This window comes from Mixophyes fleayi, chromosome 3 (assembly GCF_038048845.1).
Source record: "Mixophyes fleayi isolate aMixFle1 chromosome 3, aMixFle1.hap1, whole genome shotgun sequence".
Lineage (NCBI taxonomy): Eukaryota > Metazoa > Chordata > Amphibia > Anura > Limnodynastidae > Mixophyes > Mixophyes fleayi.
Window position 1 is genome coordinate 226444885 of NC_134404.1, and position 25903 is coordinate 226470787.

The 25903-nt window shown below is 41.1% G+C and overlaps 1 protein-coding gene and 1 long non-coding RNA gene across 6 annotated transcripts in view; one reads left to right on the forward strand and one right to left on the reverse strand.

Annotated features, from left to right (window-relative positions):
- SLC18B1 (solute carrier family 18 member B1) overlaps nucleotides 1–25903 on the forward strand; it is a 100133-nt gene that overhangs the window by 52536 nt on the left and 21694 nt on the right. For all 5 annotated transcript variants that reach the window (XM_075203216.1, XM_075203217.1, XM_075203215.1 and 2 more), the window contains one exon: nucleotides 14864–14955. In XM_075203216.1, coding sequence (XP_075059317.1) covers nucleotides 14864–14955 — 92 coding nt within the window. The remainder of the gene's footprint in view (nucleotides 1–14863; nucleotides 14956–25903) is intronic.
- LOC142144401 (uncharacterized) overlaps nucleotides 19702–25903 on the reverse strand; it is a 6663-nt gene continuing 461 nt past the window's right edge. The window contains exons 1-2 of the long non-coding RNA XR_012689702.1: nucleotides 25626–25903; nucleotides 19702–21213 (exon numbers count right to left, since the gene is read on the reverse strand). The exon at nucleotides 25626–25903 is cut by the window's right edge and continues 461 nt beyond it. This is a non-coding gene — a long non-coding RNA (uncharacterized LOC142144401). The remainder of the gene's footprint in view (nucleotides 21214–25625) is intronic.

The following is a 25903-nucleotide window of genomic DNA, read 5'->3' on the forward strand; positions in this document are numbered from 1 at the left end:
GACCAGTTCCAGAGAAAAACACCTGGTCTTTAGGATCTGAGCAGTTTGATTGAGTCTTTGGGCAGCGAGATAACTGTGGATGAAGTCAGAATGGCCATAGATAATTTGTCGCAAAAGAAATCTCCAGGCCCCGATGGGTTAACCTCCAAGTTCTTTAAGTTCTTTGTGGACTTTCTGGCTCCACGCCTCGTGGAAATCTTTAATGAGAGCCTGGAGAGAGATTTACCACCTCCCTCCATGAGGGTTTCTGCCCATATTTTGTTGAAAGATCAGTCACGTATTGAGAACTGGCGCCCCATAGTCCTTCTCAATACCAACAGAAAGATTTTGGCAAAGGTACTTTTTAATAGACTGATGCAGTTTTCTGGTCAAATGCTTTCCCCCTCGCAGCAATGCACTGTGAAGGGCTGAAGTACCTTCAGTGCTGTCCTGGGGGTCCGAGAGGCCATCGAGCGTTGTCGTGCTGAGAACTGGGGAAAGTATATTTTAGCTCTTGATCAGTCGAAGGCCTTTGACTGGGTGGATCATGAATACCTATGGGCTCTACTTCTGAGGTATGGTCTTCCAGTACAGGTGGTGAATTTGCTTCGTACTATTTGCAAACAGGCCGAGAGCTTCCCTCTTGTGGATGGTTCAGTGGGTCTGTCCTTTGTGGTCAGCTCTGGAGTAAGGCACGGTTGCTCCCTGAGCCCCCTCTTTTATGTGTTTGCAATAGATCCTTTCATTCGAAGGATTGAAGGCAGCACGAAAGAAGGGGTGCTGTTGGGTCCGGAGTGTCCTTTGAAGGTGGTGGCCTACACGGACGATGTCACTGTTGTCTTGTCGAGTTCTGCAGAAGCAATAGAGGTAGCAACTCTGGTCTGCAGGTGCTCTAAGGCCAGTGGCTCGAAAGTAAACCTGGATAAGAGTGAAATTTTCTGGATTGGGGGAGAAGGTTGCCAGTTCGACACTTCCGGATAGCCTTCTCCGGGCCAGTAGCAAGATCAAAATTTTGGGAATTCAAATCGGACCTGGCGATTATGCCAATCAAAATTGGGAGATAAGCCTGGAGAAAGCTTCTCGGAAAGTGGAGAGCTGGAGGAAGTGGAAGCTTTCTCTTAGGGAAAGAGGCGACCTTGTGAATACCTACCTGATCCCGGAATTTCTGTACATTAGTTATGTGTGCCTATTGCTGCAGTCTTTATGGTCTAGGGTTTATGCAGTTTTCTTCCTTATACTTTGGGGAAATAGGCTGAATCTGATCAAGTGTACTGTGACCTACAGATTGAGGAGGGATGGTGGCCTGGGTATGGTTAACACAGTGCTGTTCTTTCTAGCAACTTTTTTTAAGTTGCACCTCAGTAGTCTCTTTCTTGAGACTCCTTTTCAATGGGTAGGTGGCTTAAGGGTCTGGGTCCATTCCTTCCTTAATGTTTGGATGGAAGGTGGCAGGGAAAGGACCTTCTGAGTCCGACATGGGTACCTCCCGACCTATGTGTCTCTGGGATTGAAAATGACAAGGCGTTGGGGCCTGGAGGCGGGGGAAGATAGGAATTTCTCTTGGAGGGAGTTGGAGATAAGAATCCTGCACACTCACCTCTGGGCTCAGCTGTCACTGAGGGACTGCCCAGGTGATGTGTGTTTGTCGGAGGGTCTTTCCTTGGTTAATTCCGGGAGGATTCCTCTGAAGTTATGGGACATTGCCTAGCTCTCTTTCCATGGGAGACTCTATGTAAGAGGGAACCTGAGGTATAGAAGTGCCCATGATCGTGGCTGACGGGAGAAGTGTCAGGGGAAAGAGGAGACGATGGACCACTTCTTGCTTGAGTGCCCCTTTAACATAGAAATTTATAGGAAATTTTCCAGGTGCTTGAGCACTCCTTGCCTTTTGGGGCTTGGTTACCCTGAATGGGTCTATTAAGCATTTAAGGATAAGTGGCGGGATTTTGATTTTGGCACCATTTTTCTAGTCCGTTTAGTTACTAGATATTTCACTTGGAATGCTAGGTGTCAGGTTTCCATCAGACAAAAGTTCCTTCCCTGCGAAGTGGTGGTGAGTGACATTCTTCATGAGGTGTGGAAGTTAAGGGATATGGAGAGGCGCTGGATGACCAATGCAAACTGGGTCAGGCTTTGGCGGGGTCTGAGGCCTCCATAATGAGGCCACAGTCTGGTGGCTTTCTCTGTCTAAAGCTTTCTGTCCTTCACCCCCTCTAGATTTTCTGTGTCAATTGTGATTTTTCAAATATGGCTTTGCATACATTAAACTTAGATTACTTATTCTTTGCTTGATCTGTAAATTTGGTATATGGGTTTGATATGGTTTGATATAATGTATTTTATGTGTTCTGTTTTGGCTTATTTGATGTGGGCACCCTTTAGATTTTATGTCATGCTTTTATCTTGTTATATATGGACTTAAGCTGGACTTTATGGGCATTTCCCGTAATATTTATGTTCTTTCAATTTTGGGTGCCACATAGGCTGTGATCGGTTGAACAAGGTGACTGTGGCTGATGCATATCCCCTGCCTCGATTTGACGCTCTATTAGAGAAATTAGATGGAAACAATTATATTTCCACCTTAGACTTGAGCAAGGGGTATTGGCAGATAAAACTGACCCCAGAGGCTCAAGAACAGTCAGCATTCATCACCCCATTTGGCCTGTTCAAGTTTAAGTTCATGCCATTTGGGATGAAGAACGTGCCAGCCACCTTCCACCGGGTGGTGGATTATATGCTAGAAGGGTGTAAAGGCTTTGCTCAGGCTTACTTGGATGATATTGTCATTTTCAGTAAATCCTGGGAGGACCATCTGAAACATTTAGGGCAAGTGTTGAACAAAATTCAGTAGGCAGGTCTGACCATCAGAGCAGACAAGAGTCAATTGGGGATGTCAGAGGTCTAGTACCTGGGTCATCGTGTGGGGGGAGGTAGGGTTAAGCCAGAACCAGCTAAAGTAGAGTAAATCTGAGACTTGCCCCGGCCCACAACCCAAAGATAAGTACTGGCCTTCTTAGGGACTGCAAGGTACTACAGACGTTTTGTCCTAGACTTTAGTACTGTAGCGAAGACCAATCTCACTAAGAAGAAACTCCCCAAAGCAGTTGACTGGACACCCGCTTGTGAGTTGGCATTTCAGTCATTAAATGAAGCCCTGGTTCGCGCTCCAGTGCTGTTGGCGCCCAATTATGAAAAGGACTTTATTGTGCAAACGAATGCGTCACAGTATGGACTGGGAGCAGTACTTAGCCAGGTGGGGCCAGAAGGGCAGGAGCACCTTGTGGCCTATTTGAGCAAAAAACTGGTGAACAGGGAGGTGGGGTATGCCATAAATCGAAAAGGAGTGGCCAAAGATTCAAAAGATTTATAAGTGATCCAGCCAAAGTGTGACTGGATCACTTACAAAATAACTTATTTTAATAATATATCTAAATTACTAGCATAGTGTGCCAATTTATATCGTTAGAAATGTACTGATCCTTGATACTGTGTATTAGAAATGTACTTACTTTTTTAGATTGTGTATTTTGGTATAGTAAATGTATTTATCTCTGAGACCAGAGGAGGGAATCTGATTTTTTTTTTTTAACCTTTCTAGAGGAAATCCCAATTAGGTTAATGAGATTTTTGTCATCTATGAGTGACCAACACTTGGGGCTAGATTTACTAAGCTGCTGGTTTGAAAAAGTGGGGATATGCCTATAGCAACCAATCAGATTCTAGCTGTCATTTTGTAGAATGTACTAAATAAATGAAAGCTAGAATATGATTGGTTGCTATAGGCAACTTCCCCAGTTTTTCAAACCCGCAGCTTAGTAAATCTAGCCCTTGGTGGTTACCTGTATCCTGCCTGGTTAAAGTGAAGGGAAACCTCTGATAAATGTGATTGAGGATATCACAGATTAATGGGAATTTTGTTAACTTTGCATTGCATTTAAATCCATCTTTTGGGAAACATGTTGCATCCTGATATTAAAAATAACTGACTTGGCAGAGCCATCCCAGATCACGGGGCTGGCTTACCCCCTGCCCGGATTTGTGTCAGAATGTGTATAAAAAGAGCACTGGTTTGTACTGAAATAATTCATTATTGTTCCATCTGACCTTCTGGTTACTGGTACCTTAAACCAGTGTGAACTGTCCTTATTAGGAAACTTGAGCTAATAAATATCATTTGCTTCAAGATCCTGCTTTGACAACTTCTTCCCTGCTGTAATTCTTGTGACCCACAGATTAGACCCAACTCTAATCTGTTACCGGCTGCTCTGAGGTTTGGACCCAGCTTTCCAGTACCAATGCTTTGCCCGCTACCTGTAGCTCTGGCCAGGGGTACCATCCACAGCAACCTTGATCTGAAGGCAAGAGTTCAGGGATACCAGCCCATGTGTACCAGCAAGGGGGTACACTAGCAGTGATTGTTACCCAGAAGGACGTGGTTCTGGATGCTGTTAAGGAGTCCAGTGGTGGCAGCAGCTTAAGCCCCTCCTACTGCAGTTAGAGGGCGCAATTGGGATATCAAAAAGGGGACGGTGGCAAGGCAAGCCACACTGGTCCCCAGCAACACAACAGACATGATGGCATAGGCGGTCCATCCTGTCACACATACTCAAAACGACGGAGAGAAGTGTCGGAATAAGCGCTGCTCATATATAATTATTCAGACAAGATCACTTAACTATAATCAAAAAGCGGCACAATTCCACTGCTGGAAAAATGTGTGCCATTCAGTAAAACGTATAGAAGCTGCCAAAGCACTAAAAAAAATGTAAACAAACTGTATCAGGTAGTGACTGGGAGCAAAAAAGTAAGTAATGACATAGGCCCAACAACTTTACTAGAGAAAATCCATATAGAAAAGGCTGCATCTATTAAAGAAAACAATGCAAAGATCCTAAATAAATTGTATTGCAGATTATAGTATGACATAGTAACTTCAAAAAGACATACGGCTATTAATCACAAATAAACAGAAAATTTATATATTACAAGGATCAATAGGAAATAGATCCAATAAAAAATTTGAATATCATAATATATGTCTATAGAGAATCTCTGCTAGAGTAATGATCACTTACATACTGCAAAATATTAAAAAAGCAAGATAAGGTAAACTCTTTATTTAAACCATATGGTGTCATTGATTGCAAATGATGAATCCAACAAGATTCTCTGTTGCAATAACAGTTTATCGCAGTCACCAACTCGCCGAAGGGGTGAGATCTGATCATTTGGCATAAAACGAAATTGATAATTTTATGATCAAACTGGACGAAGTGGCGTGCCACCGGTGGAGTTTTGATATCAATCTGCTGCATGGTTTTTGATCCAGGACCTGTGCATTGCCATTCTCTTTTAACATTCACAAAGTTTTGGCGACATAAGTTTTATGACGCAAGCATATTATGACACTATGAATTTGCTTTCACATGTTAGCCATTGAGTAATGTTGAACATAATATATATACACAGAATAGTACAAAACTGTTAGTTATAGTATAGGCACATGAGGAACCTCTTGTAAGCTGTATAATTAGGAGTTGTAAGCTTTGACTCCCAGAAAAATTTTTACTTGCCCGTAATCAATGTTTTCTAAATGATACTTACTAGCATATTAGCGTTCCTATACTTACTAGGGTTAATGTTTGCAATAACAGTAAATTCTCTGATAGAGAAGAGAGCTCTTATGGTGAGAAGCCTGATGTCGCTTTAACATGATTTGGCGACCACCACAGTTATAAAGAACCTTGTTATTCTTCCAGCTTATTTGAATCATATTACAAGCAGTGTTTGCATTCTTTATGTTTCGATCTGTATTTGTCTTTAACCTGGTTTACTTGCTGAGACATTTCATCTACAGAAACAAACGTTTTTTAAAGCATAGATGTGTTTTTTTTTCTAAATCAACCTAAAATAGGCTTGTAGAGCAGTTCCTTCTCCTCCTTCTTAATTAATTAATTTAGGTTTATCATTCCTTATTAGTGAATATAGAAAACTTGTTTCAGACAAAGTTTAATTAAATAGGCAATACGTGTGTGTGTGTGTGTGTGTGTGTGTGTGTATGTATGTGTGTGTGTATGTGTATATATATATATATATATATATATATATATATATATATATATATATATATATATATATATATATATATACATATATATACACAGATACAGTCTATACACAGATACAGTCAAGTGGATAAATATTGGGATATCGACACAATTCTCATATTTTGGGCTCAATAATGATTCCACAACGGATTTGAAATGAAACTAACAAGATGTGCTTTAGCTGCAGACTTTCAGCTTTAATTTGAGGGAATTTACATCCAAATCAGGTGAACAGTGTAGGAAACAACGGTTTCTATATGTGCCTCCCACTTTTTAAGGGACCAGGAGTAGTGGGACTAACTAAACAATCCTACATCAAACTTTAACTTTTTAATACTTTGTTGCAAATCCTTTGCAGGCAATTACAGCCTGAAGTCTGGAACGCCTAGACATCACTATGGATGAGCGCACTCGGATTCCTGGAATCCGAGCCCCCCCGAACATTGCGGATTCGAGTCAGATCCAAGCACTGTCCGGGTATTCCCACCGATTCCGAAACTTAAAACGAGGCTCTGAGTCATAATCCCGCTGTCGGATCTCGCGATACTTGGAACCTTTAAATTCCCCGCTTTCCGCCGCCATCTTTACTCTGGCATTGATCAGGGAAGAGGGAGGGTGTGTTAGGTGGTCCTCTGTCCTGCTATTTCTCGTGCTGTGCTGTGCTGTGCTGTGTCCTGCTGAGTCCAGTGGTGCATCAGTCCAGTGCTCTGTCCTTGCTGAGTCCAGCGGTGCGTTTTGTCCTGTGCTTTGTTCTGCTAAGTTTATATTTATTTCAAAAGTATTAAAAATTCTTCCCTAAAAAGAAAAAAAAAGAAAAATTCTACAAAAATCCTTTTAAATTAATATAAAAAAATATTCTAAAAAGTCTAAAAAAAATTATTGCAGTCCATTAACATTAATACTGCAATCTATTAAAAATTGTTCACTGTTCTTGCAGTATTTAAAAAATAGTACTGTAATACAACGTGTGCTGCATATAATGGAGTACCAAAATTTTGGGGATAAAGTAGGGAAAGACCAAGACCCACTTCCTCCTAATGCTGAAGCTGCTGCCACTAGTCATGACATAGACGATGAAATGCCATCAACGTCGTCTGCCAAGGCCGATGCCCAATCTCCTTGTAGAGGGCATGTAAAATCCAAAAAGCAAAAGTTCACTACAATTAGTAAAAAATGAAAATTGAAAACATCTGAGTAGAAACGTAAACTTGCCAATATGCCCTTTACGACACGGAGTGGCAAGGAACGGCTTAGACCCTGGCCCGTGTTCAGCACTAGTGGTTCAGCTTCACCCAAGGATCTAAGCCCTCCTCCTCCCCCCCCCCCCTCCAAAAAATGTAAAAGAGTTATGCTGTCAGCAACAACACAGCAAATAACTCTGCCTTCTAAACATATGACATCACAAATCCCCAAGGCGAGTCCAAGGGTGTTGGTGGTTGCGAAGCCTGACATTCCCATCACTGTACGGGAAGAGGTGACGCCATCCACCATTTGCAGCACACCCTCTGCATATGCTGGAAGGATGACCCACAGTGTCGCTCCAGATTTGGATAATCAAGGTGTCAAGGAGGCTATTGATGTAGCTGGCGTTGTGGAGGAACTTGATGAGGAGGATGCTGATGTTATTTTAAATGAGGCACCAGGGGGGGAAAAAAGTGGATGTCCATGGGATGAAAAAGCCCATCGTCATGCCTGGTCAGAAGACCAAGAAATGCACCTCTTCTGTCTGGAGTTATTTTTACCCCAATCCGGATAACAAATGTCTGGCCATATGTAGCTTATGTAAAGCTCAAATAAGCAGGGGTAAGGATCTTGGCCACCTAGGGACATCCTCCCTTATACGTCACCTGAATAACCTTCATAGTTCAGTGGTTAGTTCAGGAACTGGGGCTAGGACCGTCATCAGTCCAGGGACACCTGAATCCCTTGGTCCTGTTGGATACACACCACCAACACCCTCCTCGTCAACTTCCTTCACGTTCTCCATCAGATTTAGTCCTGCAGGCCATGTCACCAGCCAGACTGAGTCCTCTTCAATACGGGATTCATCTGAGGAATCCTGCAGCGGTACGCCTACTACTGCCGCTGCTGCTGTTGCTGCTGGTAGTCGGTCATCTTCCCAGAGGGGAAGTCGCAAGAACGCACCAAGTACGACACTAGTCATCCTATAGCAAAGCGGATAACTGCGTCAATAACAGCAATGTGGATGTTAGACGTGTGTCCGGTGTCCACCATCAGTGGAGTGGGATTTAGACGGTTGATGGAGGTATTGTGTCCCCGGTACCAAATCCCGTCGAGATTCCACTTCACTAGGCAGGCGATACCAAAGATGTACAGAGAAGTACGAACAAGTGTCCTCAGTGCTCTTAAAAATGCGGTTGTACCCACTGTCCACTTAACCACGGATATGAGGACAAGTGGTTCAGGGCAAACGAAGGACTATATGACTGTGACAGCCCACTGGGTAGATGCATCGCCTTCCGCAGCAACAGCAGCAGCTGCATCAGTAGCAGCATCTCCGCAATGGCTGCTCGTGCCAAGGCAGGCAACATTGTGTATCACAGGTTTTAATAAGAGGCACAACGCTGACAACCTCTTAGAGAAACTGAGGGAAATCATCTCACAGTGGCTTACCCCACTTAGACTCTCCTGGGGATTTGTGATGTCAGACAACGCCAGTAACATTGTGCGGGCATTACATATGGGCAATTTCCAGCACGTCCCATGTTTTGCCCACACCGTTAATTTGGTGGTGCAGCATACCTGAAGAGTGACGGGTGTGCAGGAGACGCTTGCGGTGGCCCGCAAAATTGCTGGACACTCTAGGCATTCTGCCAGTGCCTACCGCAGACTCGAGATACATCAAAAAAGTCTGAACCTGCCCTGCCATCACCTCAAACAAGAAGTTGTGACGCGCTGGAACTCCACCCTCTATATGCTGCAGAGGATGGAGGAGCAGCAAAAGGCCATTCAAGCCTATACAGCCACCTACGACATAGGAAAAGGAGTGGGGATGCGCCTGAGTCAAGCGCACTGGAGACTGATTTCCGTGTTGTGCAAGGTTCTGCAGCCGTTTGAACTTGCCACACGAGAAGTCAGTTCCGACACTGCCAGCTTGAGTCAGGTGATTCCCCTGATCAGGCTGTTGCAGAAGCAGCAGGAGAAAGTGAGGGAGGAGCTGGTAAACCATTGCGATTCAACAAAGCATGTAGCTCTTGTTGATGAAGCCCTTCGTACGCTTTGCCAGGATCCGAGGGTGGTCACTCTTTTAAAGTCAGAGGAATACATTATGGCCACCGTGCTGGATCCTCGGTTTAAAGCCTATGTTGTGTCTCTGTTTCCGGCGGACACAAGTCTACAGCGGTGCAAAGACCTGCTGATCAGGAAATTGTCCTCTGAAGAGGACCGTGACATGCCACCAGCTCCTCCATCAGTTTCTTCCACACCTGTGGCTGCGAGGAAAAAGCTCAGTTTTCCTCAAAGACCCGCTGGCGGGGATGCTGAGAACATCTGGTCCGGACTGAAGGACCTGCCAACCATTGCAGACATGTCTACTCTCGCTGCATTTGATGCTGTCACAATTGAAAAAATGGTGGAGGATTACTTTGCTGACACCATCAAAATAGACATGTCAGACAGTCTATATTGTTACTGGCAGGAAAAAAAAGGCAGTTTGGAAGCCCCTGTACAAACTAGCTCTATTTTACCTGAGTTGTCCCCCCTCCAGTGTTTACTCGGAAAGAGTTTTTAGTGCAGCGGGGAACCTGGTCAGTGAGCGGCGAAGGAGGTTGCTTCCTCAGAACGTTGAAAAAATTATGTTCATAAAAATGAATTATCAATTCCTCAATCAAGCACAGCAGTGCCCTCAAGATAATACAGAGGGACCTGTGGTTGTGGAGTCCAGCGGGGACGAATTGATAATGTGAGGATGAGGAAGTACACACTGAAGGGGGCCAGGAATCAGAGGATGAGGATGAAGACGACATCTTGCCTCAGTAGAGCCAGTTTAGTTTGTACAGGGAGAGATGAATAGCTTTGTTTGTGTGGGGGCCCAAACAAACCAATCACTTCAGCCACAGTTTTTAATATTTTCATTCTATATGTAGTTCCCAAAAAGAGGAACTGCCACTTCTATTTAATACTTTAATTGAATATGTAGTTCCCAAAAAGAGGAACTGCCACTTCTATTTAATACTTTAATTGTATATGTAGTTCCCAAAAAGAGGAACTGCCACTTCTATTTAATACTTTAATTGCATATGTAGTTCCCAAAAAGAGGAACTGCCACTTATATTTAATACTTTAATTGTATATGTAGTTCCCAAAAAGAGGAACTGACACTTCTATTTAATACTTTAATTGCATATGTAGTTCCCAAAAAGAGGAACTGCCACTTCTATTTAATACTTTCTTTCTTTCTTTCTTTCTTTCTCTATTAAAAAAAAGAGAAACTGCCATTTCTATTACTACTTTCTTTCTTTCTGTATTTCCAAAAAAGAGGAACTGCCATTTCTAGTGCTACGTATTTTTTTTTTTGTAGCTCCAAAAAAGAATAACTGCGGCCTTAACTGCTATGTTGGTGTTAGACGTTCATCCGGTGTCCGCCATCTGTGCAGTGGTATTCAGACCAGTTGAGGGTTTTATATTGTGGCCCCGGTACCAAATTGGGTACCGGGGCCACTACACTACGCAGTCCAGATAGCTGTGCAGTGGAATTGAGACCAGTTTTTATTTTTTTATTGTGGCCCCGGTACCAAATTGGGTACCGGGGCCACTACACTACGCAGTCCAGATAGCTGTGCAGCAGAATTGAGACCAGTTTTTATTTTTTTATTGTGGCCCCGTTACCAAATTGTGTACCAGGGCCACTACACTACGCAGTCCAGATAGCGCTGCAGTGGAATTGAGACCAGTTTATGCTTATTTATTGTGGCCCCGGTACCAAATTGGGTACCGGGGACACTCCACTACGCAGTCCAGAAAGCTACCTCGGTCCAATGATTTGGACTAAAAACAATATTGGGAAGTGTGAGGTGTTCCAAATACACTGGAAATTAGTGGAAATGATTGTTATTGAATGTTATTGAGGTTAATAATAGCATATGAGTGAAAAACCAACAAAAAACTAGATTTTAGCACTTTTTTTTATGCTTTTTTAAAAATAAATCAGAACCCAAAACCATAAATCAGAACCAAAACTTTTTTCGTCAGGTGTTTTGGCAAAACAAATCAGAACCCAAAACCCAAAACACTAAAAGTGCATGGTGCACACCCTTAGACATCACCAGACGCTGGGTTTCATCCCTGGTGATGCTCTGCCAGGCCTCTACTTCAAATGTCTTCAGTTCCTGCTTGTTCTTGGGGCATTTTCCCTTCAGTTTTGTCTTCATCAAGTGAAATGCATGCTCAATCGGATTCAGGTCAGGTGATTGACTTGGCCATTGCATAACATTCGACTTGTTAGCCTTAAAAAACTCTTTGGTTGCTTTTGCAGTATGCTTCGGGTCATTGTCCATCTGCACTGTGAAGCGCCGTCCAATGAGTTCTGAAGCATTTGACTGACTGAGCAGATAATATTGCCCGAATGTTACATACTTACCTTTCTCCGCTACTTCCGGGTCTCGGCAGCGCTGTCACATGACCCTGCAGACGGGGAAATGCAAAACTGCTCTATAAAAAACCTGCTCTGACGCCTGGTCAGCGTCAGAGCAACTTCTCCTGTTCCTGACTTAGCGATTTCCTGTGATTTCCAGTGTACCAGACCAGGCTTGCCGACCTTCCAGATTCTGCTCCAGTGTACCAGACCCAGGCTTGTTTGACCACATTACCTCTCTGCTCCAGTGTACCAGAACCAGGCTTGTTTGGTACACTGGAGCAGAGCGGTAACGTGGTCAAACAAGCCTGGGTCTGGTACACTGGAGCAGAGAGGTAACGTGGTCAGACCCAGGCTTGTTTGACCACATAACCTCTCTGCTCCAGTGTACCAGACCCAGGCTTGATTGACCACGTTATCTCGTTGCTTCAGTGTACCAGACACAGGCCTATTTTGACCACGTTATCTCATTGCTCCAGTGTACCAGACCCAGGCTTGTTGTACCATGCATATCTCTATATCCAAGTGTACTAGACCTCGGGTATCCTGCCCACGGAGTGGTTCCGATATTACCTTCCAGTTCCAGCGAGTCCGCAAACTATCTCCCGCATCCTTACCTCTAGAGGCAGACCAGTGGACCGCGACCTGTGTTCCTCCGCAACAAAGCCCATCCCGCCTTGCGGTGGTTCTTGGTGAACACCAGGGGGTTTGTTATACTCCGCACCACCGGCCGGCCAGTGCTGATCTAGAGTAAGGCAAGTACTCCATATTTATTATCTATTTCCCTGCACATTACACAAGTGTTACACCAAAACACTTCAGAATTCATCCTGATGCTTTTGTCAGCAGTCACATCATCAATAAATACAAGGGAACCAATTCCATTGGCAGCCATACATGCCATGACACTACCACCACCATGCTTCGCTGATAAGGTGGTATGTTTTTGATCATGAGCAGTTCCTTTACTTCTCCATACTCTTCTCTTGCCATCACTCTGGTACAAGTTGTTCTTTGTCTCATCTGTCCATGGGATGTTGTTCCAGAACTGTAATGGCTTTTTTCAGATGTTGTTTGCCAAACTCTAATCTGGTCTTCCTGTTTTTCTGGCTCACAAATGGTTTACATCTTGTGGTGAACCCTCTATATTCTCTCTTGTGAAGTCTTCTCTTAATTGTTGACTTTGACACATATACACCTACTTCCTGGAGAGTGTTCTTGATTTGGCCAACTGTTGTGAAGGGGTTTTTCTTCACCAGGGAAAAGATTCTTCTGTCATCCACCACAGTTGTTTTCCGTGGTCTTCCGGGTCTTTTGGTGTTGCTAAGCTCTCCGATGCATTCTTTCTTTTTAAGAATGTTCCAAACAGTTGATTTGGCCACACCTAATGTTTTTTTGCGATCTGTCTGATGGGTTTGTTTTGATTTTTCAGCCTAATGATGGCTTGCTTCACTTATAGTGACAGCTCTTTGGATCTCCATATTGAGAGTCTACAGCAACAGATTCCAAATGTCACATGTCCATGAAATAGCTTTTGAGTCGATTGTCCCATTACTTTTGGTCCCTTAAAAAGTGGGAGGCACATATAGAAACCATTGTAATTCCTACACCGTTCACCTGATTTGAATGTAAATACCCTCAAATTAAAGCTTAAAGTCTGCAGTTAAAGCACATCTTGTTAGTTTCATTTCAAATCCATTTTGGTGGTGTATAGAGCCCAAAATATGAGAATTGTGTTATGTCCCAATATTTATGAACTTGACTGTATATATATATATATATATATATATATATATATATATATATATATATATGTGTATATATATATATATATATATATATATATATATATATATATATATATATATATATATATATATATATTATATAATCTCAAACTTGTAAGCATCAAACATGGCACTATATGGTGGTTGGCCCTATATCTGTATGTTGTTGACATTTAGGTCTCTTGGGCACATATAATTATCAAGAATCCATAAAAACTGCTCTCAGCTTGTCCAGTTACTGTAGCTGTCCTGTGAGGGTAACTTATTGTTTAAAGTTTTGTTGCTTAAAGTTTAATATGTCCAGCACTACTGATGCCCAGTAGCTACTGGAGCATAGCCAATCAGTGCAATACTGTAATTTAGGCCAGTCAAGGGCATTCTGGAGAGGTTCAAATACTCAGGCAGAGGCTTGCCACTACTGGTAGCAGCAATCCTATCTCTTGACAGACAAGTCCCTGCCCCATAGAAGTTTATCTGTTCCAGTATTTCCCATTTAAGTTATGACTGAAGTAACCCTGATTTTGATGTTTTTACATCAAATAATTATTTAAGCCCACCAATGTTTACTGGGTGCTCATCTTGCTATACACTGCATCAGTGTATTTTTGGAAGCACATAATAAAAATAATTCGTAGAGAATAAAGTGATGTTCCGTGCTTCCCCCGCTTTCTCTGCTTGAATCCTCAGTCCTCTGAAGTTCAGGTCCATGGTCCGGTTCTACAAACAAATTAAAAGCACTTTTAATTTATTAAAAAGATTGAGTCAAGAGAAAATGATGTATCTGACCTAAGACAGGGACAGTGAACTTGAGCTGTCAGTCTGACCTCCCAAACATAATTTTGTCTGCCGTCCTCGGCAACACACTCCGTATTGCAATTCCCTGGGAAACCCCTCTCAGTCACTAGGAGGCTGGAAACTGTCTCCCATGCTCCTCCTACTGGCTTATATAAGTGACCTCTCAGCATTCAATCCTCCTGGTTATCATGAGCAAGATCTTGGCTTGGACCCACACACCTATGCCCTCCCCTCCACACACTTGTGCTCTCCTCTCACTTGTAAGATGCAAAGAATTTTCATTTGAAATGTGCATGCTTGGCACACACAGATATTTTTTCCAGCTGAGCCGGTCAGATTCTATCTCAAGGTGAATAGAGCTGAATACGGTAGTGCAGTTGTTTATGAGGAACTTGCCACCTGAAGAGCAGTAGTAGTTGTAGATATGGGAGTATTATGCCAATTGGATAATCCAGCCCACCCATTATCAATCTAATGAAATAGTCATAAAGTAAAAATGTTTAATTATTTTATGTAATGCATTTTGAGAGTTGGAATTGGATATTCTTAATGTAGATCTAAATATACATTTTTAATGAGTTTTTTGTTTTCTTATCTAGGAGCTGAGGAAGTGGTTTCTGATCCTTGGCAATTTAGGAACCGCAGTGTGCTTTTTTATGTTAGGACCTGTTCCTATACTTCACATAGAAAGGTACTATTATGTTTATAATCTAGATCACATATAATATTTTTTAGGTTTTCCATCTCTGTCTTTAGTTTTTTAAACTGTAGCATTAATTAATATAATCAAGGCCATCTTTAAATAATATATGTTATAAAGGTATTACTTTCAGAAAAAAAGTTACTGTTTTTTGTTTTATTATTGTGACACCCAGAAATACCTTTTGCAGAGGATTCTGTGAATTCCTGTTACAGTTTTCTGGCTGTGTATCTTTTTAAAATGTAGTTCTTGTGAGAGAAAGGCATCGCTGCTCTGTGTGCAGTTATTTTGGTAGAGAATTACACATTGTGATATCTGTCTCTTCTCCAAGCTGCCTGCAACATGATTAGATCAGGTAGAGTTTTAATCCTAAAAATACAGAACGACCAGAAATAATATAAATTCAAATAAAAAAGTATATGTGAAAAACAGGTTAGCGAAGAGTTCATAACTATATATTTATTTACATTTAATATAATAGATAAAAACAATATCAGAGCATAACACCCTTTACAACCGAGCCCGCGGGTACCTAGTCTAAAGAGAACATCACCCATTTCAAATATAGAATATTCAGCAGTATAATTGCAAAAAATCAGACTGTACATTTGCAATGACATGAAAACCAAAGTAGAAAAATAATACAATCTTAATACTAAACCCACCCCCACTCTGTATACTCTACCCAAACTAAATACACCTCTAATGTTTACAGTCTAACCCTAAACTATGATAACTATCGACACTTAACCATCCAGCACACGTCCATTCACTAGATCCACACCACCTTTACGCGTTACAAATCCAGCAGAAGGTAACGTGTGCCAGACAACCAAGTATACCACTCTATAAAACAAAGAATACAAAAAGGAGAAGGGAAAAAAAACAATATCAGATATCATAGATTTTTTCAATTTGAGATAGCGCCATACCTCAGAATTTGATAATTGCCTTTAAGCTTGAATATCATCAAATTAAGACAAAATATGAATATTTTAGTTTTTTTGTGGCGTTTTTATGTCAGTCATTTTCAACATAAATATTTACATATCTTCCAGACGAGTGCACCGTTTTCGAATATATATTTTCCTTTTCTTTATGTAATATATATTCTCAGTATCAATATATTATAGTAGATACTCATCAAGCAACGTCCATCAAAACCCACCAGCATTCGATCAATCCAAACAGTAGCCTCACGTGGAGAATCAAAAAAAGAATGTTTGGCTCTCCACTATCACACACAGTCTAGCAGGAAATACAATGACAAAAGGGATCTGTAGTTTTCGAAGATGCCTTTTAACCGGAATAAATGTAGACCTGCTTTTTTGGACATCTTGTCACGGTTTGGTAGATTGGATTCTTTGATTTGCCCAACTTGGCGCTACTTCTAGCAAGGCACGGTGTCTAACGAACGGACGGTTTTCACCAGGGACCGCCGCAAGGTGGTTTGGTCTTAGCTGTGTCCGCCCGCAGGTCGCGGCCCTTACCAAGAGTGTCAGGCGAGACCCTTTAGGGGAATGAGCGGAGTGAGATAAACAAGATACAACAGAGAGGATGGAGCAAAGCCCTGTAGACAACGTTTTGGCTGAATGGTGAAGAGTAAGCTCTTGTGGAGAATGGTGTTATGGAATGGAGGAGCGTGAGCTCTGTGGGCTTGCCGTACCATGGGATGAGATGGAGCGGAAGCTCTTATGGTCAGCGATATAGCTGAGAGGGATGAAGCGTGAGCTCTTGTGGCCAGGGGCAAAATGAAAGAATGGAGCATAAGCTCTTCAACCAGTGGCACAGTGGGAATAGGTAGAGCGTAAGCTCTTTAGCCAGCGGCACAGCAGAGATAGGTGGAGCGTAAGCTCTTTAGCCAGCGTAAACAGATGGACTGAAGACCAAATGGAACACGCAGGGAGAAAGACGGAACATCTATACCAGGCAGGTAACATGATCAACAGGCACTGAGAAGGGGAAATGCCTTTTAAAGTTTGGAGCCAGAGTGGGTATCCAATAGGGAGCATGGAGAGGACATAGAAGATAGAGTCCGCGCATGCGCAGAGACAGGACACCAGTAGCCGAAGCATGGAATCCGTGAGAGACGGGTGAGTGTGTCGTTCCTCGGTTATAGAAGCCGAAGGACCGCCGTGTGACACATCTATTGAAAAATATGGCTATGCGGAAAACCGTTGGATATTCTATTCCAAAGGACCCTTCAGATGAGACATCCGTAACACCATATCACGATCTCTGTAGTGCAGAATTTCAACTATAAAAGTATGAGGCGCTGCTCCAGGCAGAGGTGCTTAGAAAGAAATGCGGTTGGCACATTCAAGCGCAAATTGGGCCATAACAAAAAAATTCCCAAATAATTGAATTAACCATTTTTCTAAGAAGCTCTCTGGGGTAGTACCATCCGCTTTCTCAGGTAATCCAACAAAACAAATATTATTACGGTAAAGCCGCCCCTCAATATTAGAAACATTTTGTTTACACATTGAGACTAAAGGGACTGAAGGGAAAATACTATTTTATCAAAGATTATGTTTTCGTACTTTGGCTTGAGCAAAGTTTTCAATAATTGTTTCAAAGCAGATTCCTCGCATTAGTTCACTTTCAATGCTCAGAAGAGTTAATGTCTTTAGTCGCTCATCCCGCATTGTTGATCTCAATTTATTTTTTATAAGAGTTAATTTGCTAAACGAACGCTCTCCTGAGCAGTTTGTGACCATTAAGCAAAGGTACATTCTCAAAGAGACAGATACATTGGGGAAAACATCCTCAATATTTTCTTCATACATTAACTTAGCTTGAGATGAAGGTGTGTGACAGCTCCTTCCTTTGGCAAACTGTACAAATAGAACCATTTCTTGAGGATACACTTCTTTGTCTATATTTTGTGGATAATGCTCAGCCAATTTGGTAGCCTCTTTTATTATTTCTCTGTCTGTCATTCTGCAAGAACTTAGCACAACCCTGAAACAATCTGATATAATTGTATATGCAGCAATTCTATAATTTAATGCCATTTTCAGGCAATTAATTATACGCAAGTACGTCCCCACTCTAAATTTTTCTCTTGAACATAACACGGTTTCTTCGGACTCCACATTATCCACGTTGTTTTTTCTCCTTCTTGCACGAGTTACTTTATAGTCTGAGAGGGAAGCACAAGCAGCATGTGGTAGATCAAAGTTATCAAAACTTTCACGCAGTGAATTTAAAAAGTGACCTAGAGATTCTAGTAATTCTATGGCAACCTTAAGATCAATGGTTGTGGATTGCAGCGATTTGCTTGTTGTATTAAAACGTGAAAGAATGGTGTTCCACAAATTACACATGAATGCTATTTCCAGCAAATCCATTGTCTGAGACAAGGTATCGGCTCCGTGTCTTGTAGTTGCAGTTTGTTGATTATCATCAGCAATTTCATCAAGTGCTTCTTGAATGTTTTTGTATCCCTTGGTTAAGGCAGCGGTTGCATCTGCACGAGCAGACCATCTTGTTTCTGAGCGATTCTTTACTGTGAGTCCCTGCTTTCCAAGATGTTTCAGTAACACAGACCAAGGATAGGTGGAAGCAGAAAAGAATTGGTAAAAACTTGAAAGAAAACCAAAGAAGCTTACAGCTTCTACACAGCAATCAACAGCATTGGATCCAACAAGGTTTAAGGAATGTGCTGTGCATGGCACAAACACAGCCAGTGGATTAGATTCCTTTATCCTTGCTTGCATGCCAGAATATTTTCCAGCCATGTTACTGGCATTGTCATAGGTCTGCCCACGACAATCCATGATATTAATGTTTTCTGACTTTACATATTCTAACAAGTCATTTGTGAGGTCTGCTGCCTTATGACTCTGAATTCTTAAAAATCAGAGAAAACGTTCGACAGGTAGGCCATCCAACACGTAACGCACAGTAACACTCAGCTGATCAGCATAGGTTATGTCTGGTGTTGAATCAACCGACACTGAGAAATATATGCAAAGTGACATTTCCTTGACAATATGATATGTCACATGCTTTGCTATGACTTCAATAAACTCTTCAACAATAGTTGATGACAGATATCCTGTGTTGCCTCTTCCGCTGTTTCCAAAACCTTGGATATGTTTTGCCAGAAATGGGTCACACTGTGCTATTAACTCTATGCATCCAAGAAAATTACCATTATACTTTGAACCAATAGATTCATCACTTCCGCAAAAAGCTAACCCTCTCTCTGCTAAAAGTTTCACAACTGCTACTACTCTACGCAGAACTTCACAGCAATATTGTTTTGTTTCCATAAACTGACGTTCCAAGTAACTGTCAACATGACCTGACTTTGCATCACGTTCCCGTGCTTGCAAACTGCATTTTCGGTGTGCATCACTTTCCTTGTGTCTTTTAATCTTCTCTTGCGCTTTTTTCCAATCACAGAATCCATCAGCATGTGAGAACTTGTCCATTTTACCTCCCATTAGTGTACAATAAAGGCAGTAAATTGATCCCTTTGAACCACTGTATGACATACATTTTAGGTGATGGACAGTACCATTAGGCCGGCATCCATAAAACATGGAGTTTTTAAAGAAACGGAAATGTCCATTTGGTTTAGCATGAGAAGGAGTGTAGTAGCATGATGACTTTTGATAATCGTCAGATTCATTTTGTTAGATCTAAAATTCTGACCCAAGTCAGCCTGTGGTGTCAAGTATATCTGGAAGCGCTTCAATCAGCTGGAGAGAATTTACACAGACCAAGTTCTGTATGCAAGGAATATTCTCTAGTTTATTGATACAAAGATACAGGTTTTTATAGGCTACTGAATAAATGAATCCTACGTCATATGCATACAATAGTTTATACCACTAGTTTATGAGAAGCGCTACTGATTAACTTTCTCACGTATTCTTGAGGTGTTTACTTTTCTCCCCCTTCTAAGGACAGATGAGCCTATTATTTCTTATCTCAAGGGGAGTTGGAGATATGCTATGTGCAGCACCATGGATACAGCTCCCATACTACCAGCTGGATATGAAGCTCATTATTGTTTTCATAACTGGTTACATTCTTCAGGTGTTCTCTATTAGTTCAACTTCAAGGCCATAGGCTCACATATTGCAAAACTGCAAGTTAACAGAAAAATGAATAATCTCTTCTAGCAAATAATATTTCTATACAAGTTACAATAAAATGGCTGAACAAAGGCCTTATGAGGCCTTAACAAAAAATCATATTTAACATTTCCCATCTTTTATTCAATTTTCGACCCTTTCTCCTCCTACCTACCTAATCCTATCTATAGAACCACATTCTTAATAAGCAGGTACTTATACACATGTAGGAGGCCACATGCATAGAGTTGGTCCCCTTAGGAATCTGTCAACTCATCCCCCACTAATAAGCCTGTGATCCTCCCTGTCCTAACTTGATTTATGAGGAGATGCATTTTGGCAAATGTCCATGTCTAGAAAAGATGGTTTCTTAGAAGATGGTTTCTTAAAAGATGGTTTCTTAAAAGATAGTTAATGAGTCTATAGTAGTTCTGCAGGCCTTGCATGTCCTTTGTTCAATCTTTAGTAGTTTCTTGTTGCAAACTCTGCAGTTCTTTGGCTTTGCTAGTCCAAATAATTCATGACACTCATAGTCTGGTCAGGTTTCAGAAGTAATTTCTGTGATCATCAGAGGTTCGGGATTTTCAGTGGTTCCCTTTTTGGAGAGACAACAATCAAGTGTCAGTAACTTCTTAATCAGCCATATATTTAGTTTCATTATCACCTATACGATCAACAGGATTGCAAAACCATTTGCTACTAATGCCAATATTTCCAATATCCAACATGAATCATTACTGACAACTTTACCAATGAGGTTATGCATCTGCACAAAGACATTTTCAGAGTTTACTCTACTATGAGTGCAAATTGTTGAGCACTCCTTCCCATATGTTTCTCACAGTGGCATAGGCAATATGTCACTTAACTGTCTGTTTCATACTGGGTTAGGGAGGCCTTAATCCCTACTTCAGTCACAATTATTCTGGCAAGACATATCAATACAATGAGACAGTCATTTCTATTTATCAGAACAAGACTCCCCTGATTTGAAGACTTTGCAGTGTTATGCGTGAATCCAGGTGTCTCTTTCCTGTACTTTCACTGCCATGGGAGTCGTCAACAGGACTTGATAAGGACCCTTGTATCTGGGTTCAAGACTTCTCCTGATGTGCTTTCTCACGACCACCCAGCCCCCCAGGGTGCAGTTTATGGGTACCTGTATCAAAATTAGGGTTTGCAATGGAGGAGAATATTTGACCATGTATTTCAGTTAGTTGTTTTAAGGCAACATAGTTCAACAAATCACTATATACATGGTGTAGTTGCTATGGAAAATAACAGCCTGTTCTGTTTGCTGTGCCAAACAATATCTCATATGGTGTTAAACCTGTGTCTTTCCTAGCAGTATTTTTTACTGAGTGCAGGTAAACATGAGATCCATGGCAGACCTGTTTCAGCCATTATTTTCTGCATTTTCAATTTCAGTGTACCATTAAGGCGCTCCATACATCCTGAACTTTGGGATCTGTAGGGGATGTGATAGTTTCTGGAATCCTTGCCCCGTAAAGTGTATACCTCTGTCACTTACAATGACCTCTGGTACACCATATCATCAGATTACCTCATTCGCAATTTTCTTGGCTAATGCTTTAGCATTTGCTTTTCTATACAGCCATGTCTCCAGCCAGTGACTAAAGAAGTTGACACAGACAAGCACATTCTCAAAGCCCGAGCATTTGGGAAGTTATAAAGTCTATCTGTATCCTCTTATAGGGATATTATGTCTGGGGTGTGCTTTTCCATAGGACAGACTTACTCGGGTTACTTTGTGCACAGACTAGGCATTCTGCCACTAACGACTGTGCTGCTTGGGCGAACCCTGGTACTATCCATAAGCTGCTAGTGAGTACAACCATAGCATCTTTTCCCACATGCACTTTCTCGTGTGCTATATTGGCCATAATGGGATAAACTACTTTTGGCAGACACAAACGCTGACCTTTACACCACTCCTTGCACTTCTAGTGCTCCATGTATTGCCCAAGTCTTTTTCTTATTTTCTGTTGCTTGTCTTTCCATAAGTTGGAGTGTGCTCTGGTCAAACAGGGGTCAGGGGGTCACCATGTAAATAGACTCCCCTTGGGGTACTGGGGCTATGGCGGCTTCTCGTGCGGCCTGGTCTATTTCACTTAGCTTCGGGGGTAGTATCTCTGTGTGTGTCTTCATCTTCATCACTGTTTGGAGGACAGCTGGAATGCAGTGAACAATGCCCTGGTATGTTCATCATATTGACTGGTTTGCTTGCTGAACCCATAAGGTCCCTACTTTTCCATACAGGGCCATAATCATGCGCAATTACAAATGCATAACTTGAATCAGTGTAAATATTTACTCTTTGTCCTTTTGCATATATGCATGCAAGTGTCAGGGCCTTTAGTTCAGCTTCTTGTGCTGACATGTGACTCGGTAGAGTCTGTTGTATCACTATTTCTGTGTGTGTGGTTACAGCACACCCTGTATACGGGACAGGATCTATGTGATAGTGTGAACCATCTACAAAAAGAGTGATGTCTGCATCTGGTAATGGTTTATCTTTAATGTGAGATAAAACCAGAGATTCTTGTTTCATTAGTTCTATGCAATCATGTTCAGAAAAATTTTGTTTGCATTTTTTTTTTTCCTTTCTTTCTGTTCAAGCTGGAATGGAATTCCCCCAAATCCCTAGGGTAACCCCAATATATACAGGTACTTCTCCCATCTTTTGAAACTTGCTGCAATAAGGCAGCAGGATTCAACATTGTGCACTGCTTAAGTGTAACGTTACTGGGAGTAAGCAGTGCTACTTCATTAGGATAGGCTTCAGTAAGGAGCATGTGGAATCCAAGGAAAAGGTTCTTGGTTTCTGAGTTCCACAAAGTTTACACTCATTAGATGGAGTGTACAGTACAACGGTTAAGACAGATGTGGTAACTTTAATTCTTCTGGAAGAGAAACACTTAGCTTAAATAACCTGTTAATAAGCCACATCATCAGTTCTATTAGTGTATATAATAATGTGTTGGGCCACAATACTCACAAACACATTCCTGCATTGGGTGTAAACCCCTGTAGTCATGGGTTGCTCTTTTCTTTATTTGGTTGGGTTAAACTTTCATATTAGAATTTTCTAATTATGTATAATGATCTATACATTACTATGGGCCTGAGTCTGGTTCTTCCAAACTTGGCTTTCCTTTCTAGTCTAGTACACATCTACAGCGCACAGCAAAGGAAAATAACGTGCAATCTATATTCCTCCTGCTAATATCAATGAACTCCCCTCTCTGGTCTCCCTTGGACCTTTAAAAAACTTAAAATACAGTTTACTCAGATTCCCCTTGTCTGAAGGTCTTAACATATATCTGTGAACATGAGAGGCTCTGGGGCCTCTTGTGCTTCCTTTTTTTTTTTTTTGTCTTCTAATAAAAAAGGAAAGGGAGGAAGAAAATACACAGTGCGCTCGGCAAGTGTTATATGTCACTCATTTCACAATAGGAGGGAATGTCCTTTGTGCTGTATATCTTCATACTTAGTAAATCTGGCCGGTAACAAATGTTTTGCTTGTGCTTGGTTTCTGTCACAACGTACGATACCGTTAAGGTAACTGGGTGTCCTAGCACAATATCTATACTCTTTTCAAGCACTAAAGCAGAGTAGTATGCAAGTGACCTTAGCTTGCGACCATGTATTTGTGTCAGTACATGTGCACTGACTTCATAACAAAATAATGTGAAAGGCTTGTCATAATCTGGCAAAGCCAGTGCTGGCGCTGAAGTTATTTCAGCTTAAAATTGGTTAAACATTTGGTTCTGCTCAGAGGAGAGTATAAATGGCTTGCTATGATCCAGAAGTGCTAATGCAGGAGCACATACAATTGCTCTTAAAGTCTTAAATCTTTTTCATTTCTGTAAAAATATAGAATTCCCATCAATGCATTACCATACCCACAATAAAAAGAATTATTTACAGTATATGACAATTATAGCACAGTAAATAAGGGCAGTAAATGTCTTTACAAACACTGATTTACTCAAAACTGTAATGAGGATACAAATAAAAACCTTTTGCTTTCTGCACATACAGAAAAACCACCTAGTTCATGCATTTGCTATGCGAATAGCACATAAACTCTAATATCTCTTCCAAAACAAGGTAATCATTACTCAGAAGAGTTTACGTTATTTAAATCCTTCATTAGTTTATACTTATGTTTGTTGTGGTGCAAAGATGGTGCATTGGAAGTTAAATCAATGCAATCTGGATTGCCTAATGGGTCTTTGCAGCTGGAGACCTGTGAATAAAAAAACTTTTGCATAGAGATTAACATTTATTTACTAGGAATTACTGTAACTGTAACATGCGTGTATACTGTTATCAGGTAACCAGTGAACAGCTGCTAAAAGCTTAACTGTGACGCTATGCGTTCCATGCCTTGATTTCCTCAAAGGGGCAGTCCCTAATTTCACAAATAGAGAATGTCAAAGTGACGAGACCTGGGCGAGTGTTCAAAGCCACTCCTTTCTTATCATCTCTTAGTACAGCCCTTTTAAATGACACTAATTAAATTTCCGGGTTTAGAAACATTCAATCTGGAATCTTGGTTCCAAGTATTCAACCATTTTAAAAGCAGCACTGTCTCATAAATCAGAGTACTCTCGTTAGACACAATACATTGTGTCTGTAAATCATTCAACATTTTCTCAACAAAATCTCTCTCCCGTGACCAAATATTCACACATATTTCTAGATTCTGTGATTTTCGTGTTCAAAGTAAAAATATATTCACTTAAGTCTCGCTCACAGACGACATTTTATCTCGTAACATTTCTTTAAAGGCATAACAAACCCTCCTGATTTCTGAGAACATTCATCAGCGCCATTTTAACACAGATAAAAACAGCATGTAAGCTCACTCCCACAATTCTCAACTTCATTAAAGAGAAAGCTATATTTCTGAACTTCAGAAACAAAATTATTTTGTTCAAATACAGAAACGGCTTGTTGGATCCCAGCCAGCTTTGTTCTGACACTAGTACTTATAGTGATAATGTACATTATTTACAATCTTGTCCGTGCAATCGGACCAAACATTTTAAAACTTCTTTTGTATCTTTTTAAAAGCTTATCATTAAGCAATGAATGTACAACTTTTTCAACCTTGAAACATGTCTCTTGTAAAAAAACGGACAAGACAGACAAACATTGTGATTTAAAGTAAATCAAACATCTCCCTTATAGAGCACTAAGACAGAGAACAAACAATGTGAATTATCACGGATCTCTCTCACACGCAGTAAGACGGAGACAAAACTCACATACAGAGAAAGAAAACTTAACTGACATCTTCCAGCCTACTGCTGTGGAACTACAAGTCCCAGCATTACACTAAATACAAGTTAGCTTCAACATGTTATCATCAATCAGCACTCCGGACACATTTTTTTTAATTTTACATACATTGTCAAAAAACAAAAAACAGTGTGCTTCTTATCTCAACACACTGAAATCATTTACACAGAATAAGGGAGGGGCACATTTCACTTATTCAGCTGCACAGGATCAAACATACATTTATAATATACAACCTACTTGATTCATTATTCAGCTTCCGATGCATTTAGCATATCCACATATATTTCGACTTTTCAGATCTCTTAACTTTCCTGTGCCACCTCAAACAATCTCTTGGGGTTTGATCTCAATACCCCTTTGTTCTTGTCACATTACCACTTGCAACACCTTTGTTTCTCCATCCACACATATCTTTGGCTATCCCCGCTTTCTTGAAAAATTCCCTGCAGACCTTCTACTCCCCCATTTCCTTAAGTCTTTGTGCATCATATCTATGAGGGAGCTGCTGTCATTTG